Below are 24,452 nucleotides of genomic sequence, written 5' to 3' on the forward strand. Positions count from 1 at the left end.
TTGTTTCAGTCTATGTGGTAATTTTTTTCTGTTGTCTGTTGTCTGTTGTCTGTTGTCTTTTCTCTTTTTTTTTGTGTGTGTGTGTGTGTGTGTGTGTGGCATCTCAAATTGAAATGAGGAGAAGAGAAGAGAAGAGGAGAAAAAAATTAAAAAAAAAATTAAAAAAAAAAAAAGAAAGTACGGGGTAACAACAGTCAATAGAAACACACGCACTTGAAATGTTACCAACCAACAATGGCATTAATAGTGTAAACCAATGAATTTATCATATACAACACTAGTGTACTATGTAGTAGAAGTAGTAGTACCAACAACATCATCACCAGCATTGACTTAATGTCTATAACAAACAATATTACAGAACAATAGATAAGAAAGTAAGAAGAAGAAGGTGATGAAATCTCTCTTTCTTTCGCCCCTTCGCCCCTTCCTTTTTTTTCCTTTTTCCCCTTCTCCGTGCGCCATGTGAAGATGTATATCTCGGGGCTACAAATAGCAAAAAAAAAGGATTTAATTTTAATAAAATGGCTTGAGACTCTACTCTACGGCACTATTCTACATTGTTCTGTTATCTATAAACCTGACGAAACCACAACAACCCACTTACTAACAATTTCTAATTCTAACCAAAGGTTTGACCTTTTGGCTTTGTCCATAAGCTATATCTATCTTAAATAACATAACCACGGTAAAGCTCTAAACCTACTACACATTTGTCTTTTCGACTATTGACTATTGCAGATACGCCATCTCCCACCTTTTCTCTTTTCTCTTTTCTTTTGCCTTATTTCTTTTTTCCTCTTTTTATTTTTTATTTTTATTTTTTTATTGTTTGGTTAAACTTTCCCTCCCCCTCCCATTCTCACATTCTCCCCACTCGGGTAAACTCAAGTTCAAAATTTTTTTTTTTAATTTTTTTTTTTTTTTTTACCTTTTCCTTTTCCTTCCTTTCTCCATTTCTTTTTTTCTTTTTTTCTTTTTTTTTTTTTATTTTATTTTAGGGGGAAATACAGGCATAGAAACAAAGCAAAAAAAAAAAAAGAGAAAAAAAAAATCTCACATTCATTCTTTTTAAATCTATTGCTTCCCTTTCTTCTATCTAGTTTGTTTTTTCTTTAATTTGCCTCTTTTCATTTCACATATTCATCCTTCTTTTCTGATACAAGAGACAGAAACAGAAACAGATACAGTCTTATCGATCTTACTACAATCATCCTAGGATATTGATTATTTTGTTCCTTTGTTTCTTTCCCCCCTGCCCCCCCCCCCGCCCCACCTTTTTTTGGGGGTTTGTCACCACGCTTATAAGAGCCCATATACAATATAATCTCCATCATCCACACCTAGTTTTGGCAACTACTTTTGCAGTATAAAGAACAAAACAAAACAAAACAAAACAAAACAAACTTTTCCCAAGGAGATCTTTTGATTGAAATCTAAATCTACAACATTAGAAGCTCTATAGTCACAATATAATAGATTTCACATCTCTCGTGCTTTTCCACTTGCATTCAAAACAGTCAAGAACTGAAGGCAGAAAAAAACAACAGTCTATAAATACAAAGATATATAACAGAAAATGAGTAATGTCATTATGGTAGATCCTCAACAAAGCCACTATCAGAACCAACAACAACAGCAACAACAACAGCAACTGCAACAGCAGCAACAACAATCAGAACAAGGGCAACAACAGCCGCTACCTCCACATCTTAATAGCCAACAGTATCACCATCAGCAACAACAACAACAACAACAACAACAACAACAGAATCATTTCATTGGCCACAGTACGCACTCATCCGACATGTCACAACAAAGTACCACATTTACCCCACACCAAACATTTTCCACAAACAACAACAACAACAACAATAGCAGTACAAGTAGTAGTAATGGTGGTACTGGTACTAGTACTAGTGCTAGTGCGTCAAAGAGTAAAAGAGACGGCACTAGACCCTACAAATGTCCACATTGTGACAAGGCCTTCCACAGACTAGAGCACCAGACTAGACACATTAGAACACATACCGGTGAGAAACCACACGTTTGCAAATTTCCAGGATGCTCGAAAAAATTTAGCAGGTCAGACGAGTTAACAAGACACGTTAGAATACACACCAACCCAAACTCAAGAAAAAATAAAAAGAGTGAAAAGGTCAAGAATGAAATAGTATTCACTTCAAACCCAACAAAGGAAGCAATGGTACTGAAACAGGATATGGATGCAGATGTAGATATGGATATTGACAAAGAGGGTCAATCTCAATCTCAAACGAAAACAAAACCAAAAACTAAAAACCAAAATCAAAACCAAAAGTCAAAATCCACATTGTTAAACAATGGAAACTCGGCATCTTCGCCTCCTTCATCACCAGTCACATCAACTATTTATGCAAAGCAAGATAGCACAATACCCCAACAACAACAACAACAACAACAACAACAACAACAGCAACAACAACAAGTTTCACAGCCGCTTACGCCAAATGCAACACCCACCTTGAAACCAAAGGCCAGGAAGGCTGATGACTCATCCTCACCACTGTATGCTGACAACACCACTACTCCAACCACCACAACTTCTAATACCAATACCACTTACTTTAATCCTATTAATACTGTTGCCAATAATACCAATACTACAAGTGGTACTACCACCACTACAAAATCTTCTCCCGGTGGAACTGGAATTGCAACTAGAAATATCCAGGATAGCATCACAATGGCAAAGCACCCTTCAAGCATAGACATACTAGCACTCACAGCAACACAGGAGTTGGAAAGCATGGAAATCTCAAAATCACTCCCATCACTCACTGATCATTTCAACCCACAACAACGTCCTTTGAAACTTCCAACTTCAGTCTTGCAATCCAACGCTAGCCCTTCTGCTAGTGCTAATGGTGCAGGAGGTGACTCGCATTTCCGCGCACCTCCAAAATTCAGCTTCCACCTGAATAATGATACAATCTCAAACTCGACAGCTGCAGCTGGAGGAGGAGGAGGAACAACATCATCAACGACAACAACGACAAGTCCTATTATTGGTTCAATACCTACCTTGCATTCAGCTGATACACTCAACTTGCAACACTTGTCCAACGTTGCTAGTCGGTTCTCCACTGCAACCAACTCAAATTCAAACTCGTTCCCTAGAATGACACCTCTACTGGATATCACACAACCAATGCAACCAATACAACCAATACAACCACAACCACGAAAGACCCACATTACACAAGAATCAGACATTGATTATATAAAACAAAAACTAAAAAAGTCAAGACCAAATAGTCCGAAATTACCGCAATTCCCTGGTTTTAATAGAACTACTAGCTATAATGGAAATTCCAGCTTTCACTATTCCCACTACAGCAACAGCAATAACAACAACAATAATAATAATAACAATAATCTTCACAATGTGCTGCTGCATCAAACATTGCCCAACTCACCAATATTGGGTCTCTCAACTAATTCAACACCGCTCATATCGGCGAGTAACAGTTGCACTAACTTGGCAATGTTGGCAATGACACCAGCAGTTGTAGGCAATAGCAATGGCAATGGCAGTGGTGGTACTAATGGTGTTGGTGGTGGTGTTGGTGCTCATACTCTAACTTCTGCCACCAATGCAACTTCTCATTTACCAACAACCATATCAGGATCAACGGGTGCATTTGGTATCAAGGGTAATGCAATAACTACACCTTTGCACTCAAACATGGCATCACCAAAACTTTCACCCGCAGCTAATGAACCATTACCAAGTTTCAAAAGTCTCAACTTGCCAATGAGTGAATGATAAGAAAAAGTAAAAGAACAAGAAAAAGAAAAAGAAAAAGAAAAAGAAGAAATGGACCCGATGTTTATAATACCCGAGAATTTTTCACACTGTATCTAATAATGTATAATTTTTTAAAAAAAGAAATTCAATATACACAATGTTCAAAATGAACAATGAAAATGAGCAATGAAAATGAACTATTTAAAATGAACCATGGAATACGCAGGGTAATGACAAATAAAACTAGTACCTCTACCACTCTTTATATACCAACCGACCAAATTTCTTTCTCGTCTTCAATACGATCACTGAACAAGGTCTCTGCATCTCCACCTTGTTCAATTCTTTCCCTCTCGACATTTGCCAATCTCACAGCAACTCTCTTTGTGTAATCGGAAATCGATCTAGGAACAATCAGCGTACCAGTAACAGTAACAATCTCTGTCTTGCCATCAAACCATGCATCAAACACTGTCAAGTTCTGATCAACTATTTGGAAAATTTCCAAATACGCCTTCTCAGCAGCAAGCTTGATGGGAATAATTGGATCCCTTACAGAAGCGAAAACACTAGGAACAACAAGATCCAAAAGCTCGGCTGAAATCGCATCTTTGTGCTTGTTTGCAACAGAACGAATAACAATCAATGCAAGTCTCTTAGTATCGGGAGATGATGAAGCAGGCGCAAGAACCAACTTGGCCAACTGTTTAAACAAATCGACATTCAATTCATCAGAACTGAGCAAAATCTTACCAATGGCAATGGTGGCATTATCACTGATATATGGCTCTGGTGAATCGGAACATGCAATCACATACTCTACAACATTAGCATTATCCTTGATTAAATCAGGCGCATATTTCAAGAAAGAGTTGATTGCCAACACCGAGAATTTCGATTCATTGTTCAACACTTTCTTTTCCAATAATGTATTGGTCTCTTCCTTGGTCAACACATTGGCCAACGAACCCAATAATTTTGCTGATGAAATCGAGTCAATGCTCTCTTCTTCAACAATCGACAAAAGACTAGATTTCGAGGCTTCACTTAACATCTCACCCTTGGTCTCCACAACAGCAAGCATACCCTGCAACATTGAGGACTTGACACCAGAATCTTCAGTGGCTTTGGCATTAGACACCAACTCGGTAATCAATGAATCAACACGAGGTTGGTGCTGCACCAAAGTACTTAATGCAACAACAGCTCTCTTTCTCAATGTCTCATTTGTCACGTCACTTAAACAACGCACAAAGGTTCTTTGTAATTGTGGAATGAATGCTCTCAAAAATTGTGGAATCTTGTTCAACAAATTGTTCAATGCCACAAGAATAGCCGATTTGATACTCGTAGCAACTTTCTCTCCAATAACCCTAATCATTGGTCCACTAATCACCGTAGCCAAAGTCTTCAAGTTATCAGCTGGAGTCTTTTCAATGACATCAGCGATAGCCAACGCTGACAACTCCCTTTGCTCGGGCGTACCATACATCAAGCCATGCAAGAATATTGGCAAAATACTGTTTGGACCTTTTGGCAAGGCAAATCCTGCAACCTCGTACCCAGTAAGGTTCAATGCTTGGCTTGCAGGCTTGACCAACTTCTCCAAAATCTCCTTTGGTTGCCTCTTCACCAATGATGTAAGAGACTCCATACTTCCCTTAACAACTTGTGGTGATGGGTCAGCAAGAGACAAAATCATTTGGAAAACAAAGTCTTCGAGGTACATCGAATAATCCATTGTAGCTTCAGCAAAGAATTGATCGAGTTGAGCAAATATAACTTCTCTCCTCTTTGGATCTTCATTCTTCATCAATGCCAACAATTGTTGCATCAACAAATGAGCACCATCATCTTCAACCGAGAGAAGAACTTGGTTAAATTCATCATGCAAGTCCTCGCCGGCTACGATACCTTCCACCATGGTGTTGATAATGACAGAAAGCTTCTTGTACAATGCAGTACCAGCCACCGAGGATAATGAAGCCAATGCACCATAGTTGACTGGTTCTTTCAATAATACCGGAAGAGTAATTGGGAAGATCAAGTCTGCTTTGTTAGCCATCAACTCTTCAAGAGCAACCACCGTTGTAGTGTTCAACTCTGCCAACAATTGTGGGATAATCTCGTGAACAACGAAATTGCCCATCTTGGCATGCAATTCCTCAAACGCTTGAGCAGCAGCATTTCTGGTTGGTTTATCGTTTGTAACAAGACCATCATGAATAATGGTGATAAACGTGTCTTGATATGTAGTCAATCCTTCCAATGAAGTTGACTTGATCAACTCTGTCAAGGCAATACAAGCACCTTCTTGGTCCTTGGCATTTTGTAACGTTGGCAACAACTGAGGTAAGGCATTTGCACCAACACGACGAACCATATCACCCAATGTTTGTGCTGCAATAATTCTTTGTGTCTCATCGTCAGATGCCAACTTACTCACAATAAGAGTAGTTAATGAAGGCAAGATCTCCTTAACAGTACGAGGAGTGTTTGAGACCAAAGCCTTCCAGATATCAGCACTAGCATTACGAACGATACCAGCAACATCTGAACGACAAACAAACAATGCTGCCAAAATACGATCACGACGATCTTGTCCAAGTGACTCGGCAAGAGTCTTGTTGACAGCTTGGTCTTCAATAAGTTCATTCTTACCAGAGAGACCAGTGATTTGGAATAACAAATCTCCAGTAAGCTCCAATGAAGAAAGACGAATACGATAAGATTCGTTGGACAATCCAGCTTCTAATTCGGGCAACAACAAATCAACTGCCTTCTTAGCATAATTCTTGACAATCAATCTACCCGATTTCAATGCAGTCTCTCTAATCTCCTCATCCAGATCAGCAAGACCATTAAGAATTGGTGGAATGATTTTACTCAAGTATGGTGAAAACTGAGAACCAAAACAAACAGGTAAAAAGAGCAAAAGTGGCATGAACCCAGCTCTTACTGCAGCACGAGGGGAAGAGGCTGATGTAATAATTGAAGGTAAAAGTTCCTCCAATTTGTTGACACCAAGACCACAAATAACCTCTGACAATGCCTGCGCTGAACCAAGACGATCTCCGGCCTTTTGTTCGTCGTGCAAAGTATCGATCAATTTTGGAATCAACCCAGGGAATTGATCTTCGCCTAGTTTTTCCACTAATGAACCCAAAGCTCTAGCCGCAGTAGATCTGGTTGCCGGCACAGGGTCAACCATGGCCATTTCAAGCTCTTCAACCAACTCATTCAAATATGGTTGCAAATCCTTGGAGTCAACCAAAATTGCCATATTACCCACAATTTGACATGCTTTTTTCTTTGTAGAGGCAGACCTATCCTTCATTGCTCTGTGTATGACATGTATGATAAGGGCTAATGAAGAACTGTCAATGTAGTGCACAAATTGTGTCTTTGTCAATTTATCCAAAGCTTCCTCCAAATGCTTTGTTGGATCACCTATGGCATTGATCAAGTATGGCACAATTTGTTGAATCTCTGGGTTTCTAATAACTTCACCAAATCTCTTCAATGACTGTTCAGCAGCCTTCCTCACTTCCTTGTGTGTGTCATTCAACACACCTACAATTTCAGGAATAATCACCGATAATGAAGCGGACAATTGCTCTGGGTCCAAGTAAGCCATGGCACCCAACAACTCAACAGAACCCTTTTTGGACCTCCATGCAATCTCATCAAGGTTAGATATAGCCAAAGGTATAAGCTTTTTGACACCAAAAGAAGTTGTGTTTTTCATAATCTCTTTCGCAGCTTCATCGGTGGCCTGTCTAACTTCCGCTTGCGCATCACCAAGACTCTTTAATATAATGGGCAAAATTTCAAACACAAATGGTTCAAAGTATTTACTCATAGTCTTGGACAAACTCTCAAACGCCAAAGAAACACTTTCCCTCTTTACGGGATCCTTCTTGTCGTCAGATGCATCAGTCAAGTTTCGAATCACGTCGTAATCAGCAAGAGCCTTGACACCACACCCTTTAACCAAACCCGCAATACCAAATGCGGCACCACGACGTTTTGAACGCGTTTTGGCTGTAAACAATTTCTCAAACATATCGTCAAAGTACTTTGGTAATTCCTTTTGAAAAGCTGGCACCAAAGGAGCAATACATTCAGCAACTGCAAATTGCACTGCTGGGGTATCCAAAGATTTGATCAATCTCTCGAAAATGACTTTCAATCTTGGATCATTCATCTCCAAATGACTAGCTAAGGAACCATACAAGATAACAACTGGTTCCTTAATATTCTTGGAGCTCAAATTCTCTTCAAAAATGTTGATCAATGTTTCAATATTATCAGCACCGTGTGCTTTGATAGCTTCGATACCAGCATCCTGGTATTGCTGACGGACGTGTTCATCTTTGTCGCCAAGAGCTTCATTAACCAAGAATTTAATCACTTTTTCAACATCTTGTTTGCTCAAAAGCGGAACAAGAAATTTGAGGGAATGTGCAATTGTTGATCTCTCTTCCCATCTATCCCTTTGGTCGATGGTCGATTTGATAACCAAACCAAACTCATCCAATTTTGGTGCCGGTGGGTTCTTCTTTTCAATGTAAAATTCAAACAATTCCTCAACTTGTAACAGTGTGGTTTTTGCTGCTTCCGTGTAGGCATGTGCAACAGACAAACGCAATCCAGCATCTGTTAACCCAAACAAGTCCAACAAATTTGTAGTATCTGGTACAATCAACCCATTATCTTCCCAAATAGTTTGTGCAAGTTCTTGACTATTGTGATCAGTGTCAAACGTAGCAACAAATACTTCTTTTGAATATGCTTCCAATTCAAACTCTGAATCGAGTCCTTCCAAAATCGTTGATCTCACAAACACATGAGGTGAAACAACATTCTTGAGCAACAATTGCAAATCTTTTTCGCTGGTGCTGATGGCAATGTATGGACACAATGAAAGAAAACATTCCTTAACCAACTTGGCTTTCGAGGGAATGGCCATAAGTGAGATCAAAATCTCCAATATGCTAGTTCTTGGAATTTCTGGATCGGCAAACAATTCAGCATGTGCAGAAATAATCTCAATACACAACAACAACTGTTCTTCTTCTGGATCGTTTTCAACAAACTCGGAAGTAACTGCAATCTTTTTCGAGTTTCTGAATGCAGCTGCTTGTCCTCGATGAAGAACCTTTGTCAAAAGTGGTAATACATATGACAATGAAGTTGCATCTAGTGGATTTTGATCACTCAAAATCTTGATACGGTACAAGATTCTTCCCAAGAGGGTAACGAGTGGTTCCTGCAGCAATTCCTCATCCAACTTAATATCATGCAAACGCAACACTGCAACACCGATAAATCTCCTCATAGATTCGAATCTCGAGCTGGTCAATTCGGACAATTGCAAAAAAGTATCAATAGTACTTTCAAACAAATCACCTTCAATGACAGCAAGGTCCAATAATTTCTTAACGGCAACAGGGTACCAAAATTCAACACCATTATTAACAAATTTGGCTTGTTCTGTTAACTCCCTAATCAAATCGGTAGCATAATCAACTTTAGAAATTATTTGTTTCACTTGAGCTCTAATATTGGACTCCTTGGCTACTTGCTCTGCAACAAGCTTTTTTTCTTCCGGTGTCAATTTCTTAGCTTGTTTCAATTCTTTGCTCATTTTCTCCTCCCATGCTTTTATCTCATAATCTTTTGAGTTTTTATCCAAAGCCTTGGGTTTCTTTTCAAGCACATCGATGACCATTTCGCCCTCGGTACCATGGTAAATTTGTCTTGTGGTGTCATCGATTGCAGATTCCAAAGACAAGTCATCCTCCAAAAGTTTAACAATTGGATGAATCAATTGTGGTTGGATAAATGCTAGTGCAGCCAACGCCTTGATTGATGCAGGACTACGGTCAACATTACACAAGTCAAACATATGCTTAAAGTTATCCTTCACCAAAGTGGCAATATCAACTTTTTGTGAATGACCGCTACGTTGAACAAGACCAATCCATCCGCCATTCACAGCAATTCGTGGGTCGCTTGCAGCCACCAATAAGCTCACTGCATTCTCCTTAACCTGTTCAACATCCTGTAACTGAGTCAATATAGAAAACACTGGACTCAAAAGTTTGAGATTGTACGATTCTGGAGAGAGGTTATGAACATGGATAACAATTTTGTCTCCTAAACTCAAATCAGTTTCTGCAACTTGCTTAAATCTGTCAAGAGCAATTTTTCTGACAGAATAAGGCACTTTTTTGCCTGTCAAAACAAAAAGCCATGCATTTGCCTGATCTGTCAATGCTCTGGTAAACCACACCAAGTCAGTTTCGTCAAATTTTTCGAAATGCTTGCTATCATTAAGGAGGGATGATTCCTTTTTATCAGTTAAAGCCAATACAACAAAGGCACAAGCAACTGCTTTGATATTTGCAGCAGGTGCTTGTTCAATCGATTCGAGAGTCTCATTAAATATTGGAATAAATTGTGATGGGACAACATGATCTTGTTTATTTCCGTTTGAGTAAACTTCATTAGCATATTCAACAAACCAAACACGGCGAAACTTTGATTTGAATCCTGTGATGAAAGCTTGCACCACTTGCTCAGGAAACTCCAATTTAATAGCATGATGTGCAAGCACATTAACCAAGCTGGTTAAGGAGTGTTCGTTTTGTTCCTTTGCTGCAAGTGGCAAAAGTGCTTCGACAATCTTATCCGCCTCAGATGAAAAGAGGAGCGATTTAATGAGTAACGATTTAGACTCTGCATTGGATGTAGCTTTGATTGCCTTAATGATTTCACCACTGAGATCGGAATCTGATTTTAAAGACAAAAGTCTCAAAATGTTATAAGCACCTAGTCTCACGTGTTCTTTCAGAGACTTGATCCCACTAATAACCGATTGCAACAATTTGCTTGAAACGGAAACTTTGTGAGGCAAGTTTTCGAAAAAAGATGGCAAGATCAATTCAAATGCATTCTCGGACGATCTCAACACGGATTTCTCAATCGCTGGTTGTAACAACTCCTTATAAGTCTCTGGGTCCACCAATGACGCAACACATGGCGCAAAACTGTTTATTACAAGATCTGAAGGTAATGATTTACCCAATACAATGTGGTTGACATAAGAGTTTAAAATTGTTGTTTTTTGTTCTTGGAATTTTTCAATAATGGATGGCTCGGTGGGGATGAGTTCCTCTGCAGCCTTGTTCAAGGGACCGAGCAATGCGAATGATGAGCCTTGTGCGTTGTTTACAATCAAGTCGAGGTATGTTGCATCTTTTGCCAAAGTTCTAGCGATTGCTGTTTTTGTCGAGGTCATTACTGATTTCAAGATTCTTTGCTGTGACTTGTTTAAAGTACTTTTTGTCCTTGTTCCAGCTAGATGCTCGACACTTTTACTTAAAATCTTTGCCTGAGCAGAAACACAGCTATCCAGTAGTCTATGTTCTTTAGCGAGCTCAATGACAAATGCATTGATCCAGTCCAACAAGGTCAAATAGTCTCTTTGAGCGAGCAAAGGTCCTGATATTTCTTTATTGATGAACTCGACATAGATTTGCAAGAATCGCAGGTCTCGCAGTCCAATAGCTTTCAACGTCTCAATCACTTCGTTTCTGGAGTCTGCATCCTGATAGTAGTTATAAGTTGACAAGAGGAGAACACTAATGATTTTCAATTCAGCCTCTTCAAGAGCTTCGATGTTTTCTTTAATAGTAGATAATGTGTTGAGCCTAGTGCTCACTGAGGAGCTTTGTACATTCTTTGCAAGAACGGGCTTTAATTGCTCCCATGTATTATGTTCCGACATCCACGGTCCTAATCGGTTATTTTGATTCTACCTGCCAAATATATATATATATATATATGTATTTATAAACCTTGGAAGGGTTTATTTTGTGGTTGCTAATCTAGTTGAAAAATAATTGGGAAAAAAAAAAATGCACATTTAGCATCCTGGTAGCTTTTGCTCATTCTCAAGCTCAGGTTTAAGCTTGTTGCTCATGCTGCTGCTAATACCACTAGTACTATTACTAGTAGTGTGTCTTGTCACACGCTCGAAAGAAAAAAAAAAATTTACAAAATTTGGCACCACCAAAGAGAGGGAAGAAAAAAAAAATTTACAACTTTCCAATCTCTCTTTTTCTTTTCCTCTTTTCTTCTTTTCCTCTTTTCTTTTTCTTCTTTTTCTTTTTTTTCTTCTTCATCAACTATAACAGTCGATGAGGATAGGTTAGATGCCGTTGCAGTGATGAAGTTGGGCGGGGGAAAACTATATTCTTTTGGATGTAGGCTTTTTATTTTCCCTTTTCCCGATTTTTCCTCGACCTTGGCTTTGATTCTTCTGAGTAGAGGTTGGGCGCTGTGGACAATACCACGAACCTTTTCATCACCACACAAATTTTGAGTGGTATTTTAATTATAGTTCTGTTCTGAGGCTGTATTACTATGGTTGATCAACACCTTAATTACTTCTCTATATCCTATTATCGTTATTGAATGAGTATAGTGGAGGTACTGTATTCAATTGGGGGTTATATTTAACAAAAGACTTGACTGCAGTAACAACAACAGCTTGAAACTGTATCACTAAACAGTATGTCTCCTGATGATGAGGATGATGATGATGATAAAACCAATAAAAGTGTCAAGGTTCTTTATTGCATGATCTATCCAACAGTGGAAACACATTAATACTCTCAACTATCAATTACGTGTACGTTTGCTATGCTGTAGAAAATAAACAACCCAATTGACTCTATTCATCTTATTGTAAAGAATGTATAGAATTATCTTTGGGCTTAAGGCTTACCACTTGTGATGTAATCCTTTTCAATAGTTATGCAACTATGGAAGTAGAAAACGAAAATGAAAGAAAAAAAGGATGATGTGAGAGATTTTAGGGGTTGTAAGAGTTGAATAGGTTTCTTAGCGTTGTACATATACAGAGACATTAGGTATGTCACCATTAGTTGATGGATCATATTAAAGGTAAAAAAAATCAAAAAGAATCCATTGATATCGATATAAATAGTTATTATTTTCGTAAGCATCATTAAAATAAAAAAATAAAAAGGAAAATGTGAGTTTAACTCTCTAGCAAAAGCAATTGTCTTATAAACAGTCTTGAAAACAACACGATTCTCTTTATTTTCTTTCCTTTTTTTTTCTCTCTTTTGTCCCCATTTGCAGGTGTATTAGTTAATTTTAGTCGCCATGTTTGAAGCAACATCTGTTACCGTATCTACAACTTCCATACTTGGCCCAATTAGTGCATGGTTTTGATCTCCATTTTGGTGGTCTCTCCACGTGCTTCAACTCTTGTTCTCCATGAGCAAATTGACATTTGGTGCCATATGTACAGACCCCGGTCTTCATAAATGGTGCACAAAGCTCAGTTTTGTATAATTGGGTATTGACCTTTGCTGTTTGGTATGGAGTCTGTTGCACTGGTGCTGGTGTTGGTGCTGGTGGTGATTGTGGTAATTGTTGTGGTGGTGGTTGTGGTGGTTGTTGCTGTTGTTGGTTTTGTTGAATTTCTGACTTGTGAATGTAGTTGTGATTAAAAGTGCCATTAAACTCTTGCACATCAAATTGACTAATTTGTGGAGATAATGGATGTTGTGACTGTTGTGACTGTTGCTGTAATTGTTTGGCAAAGTGTAAACCTTCTAAGCTGCTGCCGAGTGATTGGACGTCTTCATCAAGCAAATACATTTGTTGGTTATAAAGCTGCTCATCTATAAAATTTGGTGATTTCAAACCCGAGTTTCGGATACTGCGATTTGAAGTTTGGTGTGAATTGTAAGTTGCACTTCCAAGACCAGTTGCAATGCCACTTCCAATGCCACTTCCAATGCCACTTCCAATACCGACGTCATATTGTGGACTTAAAAGTAGTGGTGGTGATGCCAGCAATCCCTCGTATGTGAACCTTTGCTGCTGCTGCTGTTGTTGGTGGTGGTGGTGGTGGTGGTGGTGAAGAGGGTTCCATGAGATTTCATCTTGAGCTAGTAATAATGCAGAGGTGGGACTATTCCATAATGATGGTGAGGTAGCTCTTTGGAATGTATAGTTGGCGTTAATGTTTCCATTACTAGTATCTCTATTGTTTAAGTCATGTTGAAATTGTTGATACTGGTACTGGTACTGGTACTGTTGGTTTTGTTGGTGTTGTTGTTCTTGTGCTGATGTTAATGTTTGTGGTGGTGGTTGTGGTAGTTTTGGTGGTTGGACACATGGTAGCAACTCTGATTGCAAATTATTATTTGACTGAAAATCTAAGCGAGGATGAGAAGGAGGAGAAGTAGAAGAAGGAATAATAGTGTCCAAGTATAAATGTGAATCGATTGTAGGTTGATTGATTGTAATTTGACATGGGGACTGTGATTGAGAATGTAAATCCAATGGATTGTAGAGCGGCTGTTCCTTTTCTTGTTGTGGTTGTTGTGATTGTTGTGGCTGTGAAAAATTCAAAGCATTCAACTTCAATGTCTCATAAGTATCTGAAAAGTATGATTCATTCGAAGAGGTCTGCCACAAATCAGGAAGCAAGTCGCCTTTCAAATCAACTATTGAATTGGATGACGAGAGCGATGATATGGAAGAAGATGTGTTCTTGGACTCGACTGAGTTTTTCCTGAAAAAGTCAACTGGTCGTTGCACTTGCTGTTGTTGCGTTGTAAGCTTGTTCTTCCGTGATATGTCTGAGCTTGTAAGCATCGTGTAACCTTTGCGTTGTATGTGTTTCTCCTGGTTTGTTTTTAATTTTATGTGATCCTCTAAATTTCACAACGGTAAACTTTTGAACTGTTGAAATTCTACGGTATTGGTATTCTAAGTCTAGTCTCTAGCTGTATATATATATATGCTTCAACAACTTCTGCTCCAGAAAAGAAAAGAAAAGAAAAGAAAAGTAATGGCGTGAATGGTCTATGTGGTGTTGTTTTTTTTAAAAAAAAAGGGGGGGAATGGAGTGTTTGCGCTGATTGTGTCCTTCACTTTATTTATATAAATATAGAATATAGTTGTGTATATATATATATATTTATATATATAAACTTCTTGTTTTTTATGTGTAATTTTTTGATATGTTTGAGTCGCCTGCAAATTAGTAGTACTGTGGAATACAGAATAATAATGAAACAAAAAATAAATAAATAAATAAATAAAATAATAAATAAAAAAGTTTTGGTATTTCTTTTATTTTCTTTCTTTCTTTCTTCTGTTTCTCCTCTCTTCTTTCGCTCAACACTCAGAAAAGCTCTATATAATTTTGTTTCTAGCTTCTCCATTTTCGGAGTATCTCTTCCCCTCCCACACGCACCCACCCATCTCACAATTTTTATCTTTAATTTTTTTATATTTTTTTTTTTTATTTTTTTATTTTTATTTTATTTCTCTCTTTTGGTTGTTCTAGTACCTAACTAACTTGTGTCGCTACCATTGGCTTTATTTCTTTGTGTATACGACAAACACTCAACATGTCAAAGTTACTTACGTGATGATTATGTAATAATAATGTCTATTTTACCCCTCACATTTTTTTATTGTGGTTTTTTAGTCGTTTGCTTTTTTTATCATTCCCATTACAAATTTACAAACTTACTTTTCTCCTCCTTCTCCTCAATCTTCTCCTTCTCCTCCTTTTCCCTATTCTCCTCCTCTATTCCATACTTCCTTTTCTCCCAAGCCAACAATCTTTTTCCTCACACTCTCTCTTTAGCTCCTTTCCTTCCTTCCTTCTAATTAGTCCGCGCTATTTCACTCTTTACCCGTGGACATTGTTGAATATTGTCAATTTTATTTTTTTATTTTTCTAGCCTATGACTTTTTTTTTGCTTTACTACTTTGAGCTACTCCAATATTTATCCTTCGCTAAACCTAAACCACTACCCCTCTCACTCCTTCACCTTCACCCCTTCACCTTCTTCTTCTTCTTCACCTTCTCCTTTATTTGTTCGTTTTACTCTTTGCTCTTACAGCATTTAGTACAGTGTAAGTCAAAACATTTCAATTAATCACCAATTAACCAATCTACCGAAAGTTAACGGAAGTATACAACCTTTATGAAAAGCGACTCGGACTATAATCCAACATAAACATACCAAGAATATATTAATGTGGCATAAAAGCTCATACGCACAATACGTCCACTACGTCCACTACGTCCAATGCATCCCCCTACTGGTTTCTCCGTTTGCCGTTTACTATAATCACATCAAATTGAACAAATAACAGTAATTATCTAAAAAAAAATAAAAAATAAAAAATAAAATAAAAAATAAATAAAAATCTGACATCTTCTATTCCTGTTTTTTCCGTCACTTTGGAAATGTTACCCAAAATTTCACCTTCTCGACTTTTTCTTTTTCTTTTTCCTCTTATATTTTTTTTTTCTTTTTTAATTTACTATAATTATTGATATTCTTCCATTATCTCTATAATCTTTGTTCTTTTTAGAATCACCTGAGTCAAAACAATAGACTCAAGCCAATGATCAGTTGATTTCACTCGCAAGTGCATCAAACCTTCTGCACCAACACCAAGACGATTTGGAAAAGGAATAATAAAAAATTTTAATACCAGTATAAGAATATAGAGGAGTTAAGTGAAAGTTAAAATACTAAGCAAAAGAAAAAAAAAGAAAAATACAAAATACAAAAGTAGCTAAACAGATCATGAGTCTAATTCAATAGGTTTTTTGGCCATTTCTACAAATCTTGCTTTTTCCGCTTAACTCCTCGATAATTTACCGATACGATGTATGATCTTTGCATTCTAGCCAACTCCTATAAGTAATTGACTAATTATTGGCTAGTCATAACGAGTCATGACTAAAATAATCATAATATGACGTTGCATTGACTCTCTCTCTCTCTCTCTCTCTCTCTCTCGTTACACTTTCCTTTGCTTCCTCTTCTTCTTCTTCTTTCGACTGCACTTTTCTGCACGATACATTCTATGCGGCGTATCCATTCCTTATCCTTCTCTTCTAGTCTTTCTAATTTAATGTATGTTTTAACTTACAAACTAGACCTCGGCTTTAAAGGGAGATTTCTTTTCATTTGTTTTTTTTTCACTTTCTTCTTCTGAAGTCAACTTCGATGATAGAATGAACTGGTTTATTCGGTATTCGGAGATCAGGAATTCAATAGCTAGACAAAATATATATTCAAGCGAAATCATTTTTTTACATTATTTAGCTTTGCAGAATAAACAGTTTGGCTGGTTATCAGACAAATTTGTTCTCTTCTTTTTTTTGGGGGGTCTTTGACACATTGACTATCTACACAATGACAATTGTTATTTAGTAATAGTAAAAACTAAATAAACCGTCAATATTGACAAAAGTTCTCAAGAGAACTTGTCATCAAACAAGGATCACTTGCTTTATCTCTTGCTCCCTATACATAAAATACAAGGACAGCTTTAAAAGAATGCGTGTGCGCGCGCTTTTGTCTTGATCAGAGAAACAAAACAAACAGAGACAAACAGAGACGAAAAAAAAAAAGAAAACAAGTTGGGCTTTAGCCAGATCAAAAGATAATAAAAACATTTGCAACACCAACAAAGGCATCACGTATTAGCACAAAGCTTACATAGTATTGCACACTTTTCCTACCGCTTTCCACACACCCACTACCACCACCACTTATTTTCACAACATACCCCATGAACAACATTGCCTCTTCATGATCAAGGGCAACAATTTATCGCAACACCTAGGATGGGTTGAAACAGCGAAACCATATTTACCACCACAATCGCTAATCACGTCTGTCTTAAAACAATATCCTAGACACGTTATCCCACCAACCACATCGCAACAACAACAACAACAACAACAACAACAACAACAACAACAACAACAACAACAACAACAACAACAACCACCACTACCTCCTCCCCCTACACGACACCAACAGTACAATCAACCTAATAACAACAACAACATCATCATCAATAATAATAATAATAATAACGCGCTCAATACACAAGGTACGAGTATAAAAGAAAGTGGCGTGTCTGTTGTGGGAGACCTTGTTGTCACCACCTTCAGCACAAGTTCTCAGAATAAGGAAAACATCCCGCCATCATCAACATCTCTAACTAATAGGAATGGAAACGGACATGCTCAAAATAGGGTACAAGAGACAAGAAACAACACGACTATAAATCCATCAATTCACACTTCAGCCCCAATAGAAAAATCACTGCCGTCTTTACCCTCTTCATCGTCATCGTCATCATCATCATCGTCTGCTTTGAAAAGGACAAAGAAAACACAACTGCAACTACCGATTACATCGCAATATTTTCAAAATGCAAATACTGTCAACAACAAAAGTCAAATCAATACTAAATCAAATTCAAACATAATCGACTTGACATTTGAAAATAGCCCACAAAGGAATCTGAAACGACCGGCGACCGATGTATCAACACAATCGTCTCTGCGCAACAAAAGACCGCATTTGTCAAACACAGAACCACCGCACATTGATGCCAGTGACAAACTACGTAAATGTTTTGAATTGGTTAAACTTCAAGAAGCCAAAATCAAATTACTAGAGGAGAAGTTTCTCATTAGTGAATCGACTTCAATATCATTGGATCAAAAGAAACAAGAATACGTGGTGTTACAACCACAGATTGAGACATTAGACGAACAAATCACTATGTTGAAATCGAGCATATCAGATTCATCAGCAAGAGAACTACCATCGCCACCTGAATTAGCCAATACTGAACATGAACAAAATCATCGACTGGGGAGCGGAAACATATTTGAAACACAAATTAGCTATCAACAAGATTATGAACAAGAACATGGACAGGAACATGGACAGGAACATGGACAGGAACAAGAACAAATTACTCAAGCACCATTGTTATCTACATTTGCATTTACGCCCTCTTCTATACCAAATTACGAAGTCACCGATGATATTGAAGAAAGTACTGCAGACGCAACTCTTTTTAGAGCACCTGCAAGACCAACACGTGTTGCCGAGGCAAGACAAATTGTATCTAATATTTCTGCCAATGATACAAATGAGGTGAATGAGATAAGCGAGGTGAATGATGGAAATAACTTCAACAAGATTAATAATGCTAATGAAGCAGACATACTGGTTGCAGAAGTAGAAGATGATTTTGGCGAGCGAACGATGGATGGGTTGCGAACACCAACTCAAGAACGGGATGATTTTGATGATATGGGAAGTTTCATAGATGATGAAGAAGAAGAGGAGGATACGTTTTCGGAATTTGGCACCGAGCTGCAATATGTTGCAAAAGTTGACAGGAATGAATTGGATAATATCCGATTGTCACCAGATGTGGCCGAGAAATATGGCATTACCTATGACTTTCACGATAACTCGAACAAAGCTAACAACAATAGTAATGATGATAATGGCAATGGTAAGTATAAGCAACCAAACTTATCACCAATTGCTTCGGATATTGATCTACCAAACAAAAACTTCAATGATCCTATTGATCAAACAGATTATGATGATGAAAATTTTGACTTTCGCACCGAAAGTCGCGATCTTGATAATGACTATGTTGAGGAAGTTGAGTATTCCACGCAATTGAACCAGGAGAGAGAAGTAGACATTATCGAACTTTCTGATGAAGAAGAAGAAGACGACGAAGAAGACGAGGATGACACAGCATTGGGCGATCTTCCTATGCCGTCTGTACCTGTTTCAACGGCAGCCAATCTTAATGCAATATCACAATCTATTCTTTTGCAGCAGCAGCAACAACAACAACAACTACAACAAAGAACTCAAGGACCAAATACGTCTATACACACACAAGGAGTACAACCACCATTATTGAATCTCGACTCCGAAGATGACTTTAGCGATGAAGACGATGAACTTATGGAAATCATCAATCGACCCAAGGCAAAGGAAAATGACAAAAATGATAAGAACAACAACGACAAAAACAACAACAACGACAACGGCGGGTACAAGGATATGGATGAAAATAATATGCAAGTCACGATCCCTCGTCCTCCTACGCCCCCTGGCTCCGAGGAATTTATTGATGAGATATACACTACACTAAACAATACATTCAAGCTTCAAGCATTCAGACCAAATCAATTAGAGGCTGTTGTTGCTACTTTACTCAATAAGGATACTTTTGTATTGATGCCTACGGGTGGTGGTAAGTCATTATGCTACCAACTTCCAGCATTAATCAAAGGAGCCAAGAGCCAAGGTACAACTATAGTGATATCGCCATTGATTTCATTAATGCATGACCAAGTGCAGCACCTTATTGCAAGGGATATCAAGGCAGGTATGATTAGTTCTCGAGCAAGTTCTGAAGACAATAAGCATACACTAAACTTATTCCGCGAAGGGTTTCTCAATATTGTTTACTTGTCACCGGAAAAGGCCAACAAGTCATCTATGATCCAAAGAATAATCAGTAAGCTTTATGAACGCAACCAGCTTGCCAGAGTTGTTATTGATGAAGCACATTGCTTAAGTTCATGGGGCCATGACTTCCGTCCTGATTACAAAGGTATGAGTTTTTTCAAAGAAAACTTTCCTTCTGTGCCCGTGATGGCGTTGACCGCCACTGCGAATGAAAAAGTGAGAATGGACATTATACACAATTTGAAGCTCAATTCGCCTGTTTTCTTGAAACAAAGCTTTAACCGAACAAATTTGCTATATGAGATTAAATGGAAAAAGAAGGATTACCTTGAAGATATAAAGACATACATCATGACCAGGTTTCCTCGATCAACGGGGATCTTGTTTTGTAATAGTAAGCAGGCCTGTGAAGACACATCAAGCAAACTAAACGAACTTGGTCTTTCGACTGGGTTTTATCATGCAGGAATGTCTACCGAGGATCGATTCCAAGCTCAGCATCTTTGGCAAACGGGCAAAACGCGGATAATATGTGCTACAATTGCATTTGGTATGGGTATAGACAAGCCTGATGTACGATTTGTGATTCATCTTTTCATTCCACGAAGCTTAGAAGGGTATTACCAAGAAACCGGTCGTGCTGGTCGTGACGGTAAGGCTTCGGAGTGTATCTTGTACTATTGTTACCGCGATGCACGTTCATTACAAAATTTGATACATCGAGATGAGAATCTCACTGAAGAAGGTAAGGAGAACCACTTGGCAAAATTACGACAGGTTGTGCAGTATTGTGAGAATACCACCGATTGTCGAAGACAGCAAGTGTTGCATTATTTCAACGAATCATTTAATCCTGTGGATTGTAAGAAACAATGCGATAATTGCAAGAACTATAACCATGTTACAGTGGTTGAGAAAGATTGCACCGAGTATGCGCAAGATATTATCAAACTAGTCAAATCGATCCAAAGTGAAAAAGTTACTGTGTTGCATTGTCAAGATGTATTTAGAGGAATGAAACATAGTAAAATCACGAGAATGGGACATCAAAATAACCCATATCATGGTAAAGGTAAAAGCTTGGATAAGGGAGATATCGAAAGGATTTTTTTCTACTTATTGAGCGATAACTGTCTTGTTGAGTACCAAGTGATGAAGGCTGGGTTTGCTTCTAATTATGTCAGGGCAGGAAAAAATGCTTCCAAGGTGTTAAACGGACGGAAGAAGATTAAGATACAGTTTAGCTCAGCTTGAAATAAACTGAGAGGAAGAAGAGGAGGAAGTGTTAATAGGGATGATAGTAGCTAATCAAAATCTCAGAAACCATTTATCGTTATTTATCGTTATTATGTTTATTATTGTTGTAACAGAAAATGAAAAAGATAGAATATTGTTTAAAGACTATTCTTTTTTAGTTTTCTTAATTCTTTTTGGGTGTTTTTTATGTTTTGCCATGTTTTCGATTGATTGTAAAATTTCTTCTTGAATCGTGTATATGAAAAATCTATGAATATCTGCTTGCATGGGGGGGAAAGGGGAAAAAAGCCGCACAGACACCGTGTATGTATATAGTGTAAGGGGTTTCCTTCCGTCTATAGTGATTTTGATCAGTTATTTCTAGGAATCTTGATTTTTTATCTTATCGCATTTATAGTTGAACGTTTCGGCTGCTACACCATTTGATTATTCTGCATTCAAGACTTTAAATTGATAAACTGACCATTACACATATATTATTGGAATATCTCAAACCAGCCTTCGATTTTGATCATTTAAAACCCGAGAATAGTAGATCAAAAACTTGAAATAAACGAATACAACATAGAAGAAGAAAGAAAGAAAGAAGAATTAACATAAAGTATCTTTCAACAAACAATTACTTCTTAGATTATGTCACGACACCCATATCAAAAGCGTCTTTTAAAAGAGTATCAATCGTTATCTCGATCTCAACTACCAGGAATAACACTTGTATCAAGTGACGACAATTTGACTAGCTACATTTTCCAACTCTGCCTCTCCAATCATACATTATACCCCTCGAACTATTATTTATCTATAAAAATCACTGATGAGTACCCCGTGGACTCGCCGCTGGTGAAATTCATTAAATATGCAGACATTTCAGCTGATTTGGATGAGACTAGGTCAGACGATGTGCCCACACTGGTAATACCTGTGCATCCACATATTTATTCCAACGGCCATATTTGTTTGAACTTGTTGGGTGATGACTGGACACCGGCATGTTCGATTGAGAGCATATTATTGAGTATACAGAGTATGTTGGATACAAATGTGTTGGATGAGAGGCCACCGGATAACGATAATTACGTAAGTCACGCTCCCGACGATCCTAAAAGGACGAGGTTCATTTACCACGATGATAACGTGTAACAAAGAGTCAATGTTTTACTAGCAAGAAAGTTCAGGGTCGTGTAAACATATGAATGTATATATATATATGTGTGTGTGTGTAAACGTGTGTAAATGTGTGTAAATGTGTGTAAATGTGTGTAAATACATGTATATGTATATTCAACAAAAACAGATCAAGATGATTTGATTTAATCACAATACACCTGTTTTGACCCAACTTGATTTGATTTTACTGAAAATAATTTGTTCAACCTGACCTGTTTTGTCTGGACATGTCTATTATATTAAAATACCGTAATATTCGGCTCTAGCGTATACTTGACTTAATTGTGGCCACTGTACAATAAACCTATCAGCGATGGGTAAAATCAATTTCCCACTAAGGCTCAATCGGTTGACTCTGGCCAAGCTCTCTACATATATGATTTTGGTGGCGCATAAGCCCATGAATTTATAGAAAAACAAAATGTAGGCTATGGGAATGCACGTACCGGGTCCATTGACGAGCAAAATATCAGGCTTGTTGAAAAATAACACAACCGATGCCACGATGAACGAATATACTGTAGTAAACACCGATGTGAAGTATGACTGTCCCACTTTTCTAGCTCGTGGAACACTTAGATATGTCACTTTGGATCGAGAGTGTTGTGTATCACAACTACTACTCTTGGTAGTTTCTATCAGTTTCATTTGTATTTCTGCCAGTTTAACTTGGTCCAAGGATCGTGTATCGCCAGATGAATATATCCAAGTTCTTTGTAGGCTCAGCAAATCGAGTTTTGAAAGCATCTTCATCATTTCTCCCGTGTGACCACCAGAACCTAGGAATACGGCAATGCTCGAATCTGATCGTGAAACTTTGGCTAATGTTTTACCAGAGTTGAGATGTAGTGGTTTATTTGTATTAATTGATTTCAGTAGACGTAAACATGGTAGAATGCGTATTAATCTGATTAGCGCTATAGTGATAGGTATTGAGGTTAAAACCACGGCACAACAAAAGAATGTTTCGAGACTCGAGATAATCATGAGAAGGACCCAGCAGATTATGTAAATGGAGCAAACAAGTGTAAATAAACACATCAAATGTGCATAGTTATTCGCTAGTGTAGTATAATAAGTTGGTACTGCAGTATATACGGTTATATATATATATATGTGTGTGTGTGTGTGTGTGTCTGTGTTCTCTTGTTATTGTCTAACGTGGGCGGGGTTTGAATTGAAAATTGTCAAATTTGGTTCTTGAACCTTTGAGCTCTGGAGCTTTTGAACAATAATCAATCCCAAATAATAAACAAAGTAGTTTATTGACAATTGGGGCTAGATTTAAATTCCAAATGCACAGATTGCGTCAGAGTTTGTTGATTATATTGCAATTAAAATTGTTTCAGCCTACATTGAAATTAAGTCTCGCGAGGTTTACTCCTCCACTATGTTTTGAGATGCATAAAAAAGAAACAGAATAATTGTTTACGGGTATAACACCAAGAAGCGAAAGAAGATTTAACCAAAAAAACAGTTGTCAAATACTTAAAGGACAAAGTAGAGAAAAAGAATAGATTTGTATGAAAAAAGTGGTATCTAGGGAAAAAGAACCAAATACCTGTGGATTTCTTCAAAAGAGTAAAGTTCAGAAGACTGCTGTACACCTCCTCGCCCTCGCCCTCCCCCCCCCCTCCGCTCTCCAATCCCAATCTTGTTGACCCAAACAAAAAATTTAATAAAATTCTTAAATTATTGGTCAAAATTTTTCGTGAGATCAGCCAGAATATACTAAGATGAGCTTGTAAATTTCTTCTTTTAATAATGTTAGTAAACCTCTACCCACCAAAAAAAAAAACAATAATATTAACAATAAAAAAAAAAAAAATACCCATATATTCCTA

The 24,452-nt window shown here is 37.7% G+C and overlaps 5 protein-coding genes across 5 annotated transcripts; 2 read left to right on the forward strand and 3 right to left on the reverse strand. All coding sequences in view use genetic code 12, as the record gives it.

The window, feature by feature from the left end:
• Window positions 1-1,579: 1,579 nt before the first annotated feature.
• PVL30_003179 (uncharacterized protein) lies at window positions 1,580-3,808 on the forward strand (the record flags this gene model as incomplete). The annotated part of the gene is made up of 1 exon (XM_001525723.2): window positions 1,580-3,808. The coding sequence occupies one exon, from the start codon at window positions 1,580-1,582 to the stop codon at window positions 3,806-3,808; it is 2,229 nt and encodes a 742-aa protein (XP_001525773.2).
• A 244-nt stretch (window positions 3,809-4,052) lies between these two features.
• Window positions 4,053-11,585, reverse strand: GCN1 (translational activator of GCN4; the record flags this gene model as incomplete). The annotated part of the gene is made up of 1 exon (XM_001525724.2): window positions 4,053-11,585. The coding sequence occupies one exon, from the start codon at window positions 11,583-11,585 to the stop codon at window positions 4,053-4,055; it is 7,533 nt and encodes a 2,510-aa protein (XP_001525774.2).
• A 1,397-nt stretch (window positions 11,586-12,982) lies between these two features.
• Window positions 12,983-14,497, reverse strand: PVL30_003181 (uncharacterized protein; the record flags this gene model as incomplete). The annotated part of the gene is made up of 1 exon (XM_001525725.1): window positions 12,983-14,497. The coding sequence occupies one exon, from the start codon at window positions 14,495-14,497 to the stop codon at window positions 12,983-12,985; it is 1,515 nt and encodes a 504-aa protein (XP_001525775.2).
• A 7,577-nt stretch (window positions 14,498-22,074) lies between these two features.
• On the forward strand, window positions 22,075-22,581 carry PVL30_003182 (uncharacterized protein; the record flags this gene model as incomplete). Its single annotated transcript, XM_001525727.2, has 1 exon — window positions 22,075-22,581. One exon carries the CDS (start codon window positions 22,075-22,077, stop codon window positions 22,579-22,581), a length of 507 nt encoding a protein of 168 aa, XP_001525777.2.
• Window positions 22,582-22,842: 261 nt separating this feature from the next.
• ALG14 (UDP-N-acetylglucosamine transferase subunit) lies at window positions 22,843-23,595 on the reverse strand (the record flags this gene model as incomplete). The annotated part of the gene is made up of 1 exon (XM_001525728.2): window positions 22,843-23,595. One exon carries the CDS (start codon window positions 23,593-23,595, stop codon window positions 22,843-22,845), a length of 753 nt encoding a protein of 250 aa, XP_001525778.2.
• Between the last annotated feature and the right edge of the window lie 857 nt (window positions 23,596-24,452).

The sequence above is a fragment of the Lodderomyces elongisporus genome, chromosome 4, assembly GCF_030384665.1.
Source record: "Lodderomyces elongisporus chromosome 4, complete sequence".
Taxonomy (NCBI): domain Eukaryota; kingdom Fungi; phylum Ascomycota; class Pichiomycetes; order Serinales; family Debaryomycetaceae; genus Lodderomyces; species Lodderomyces elongisporus.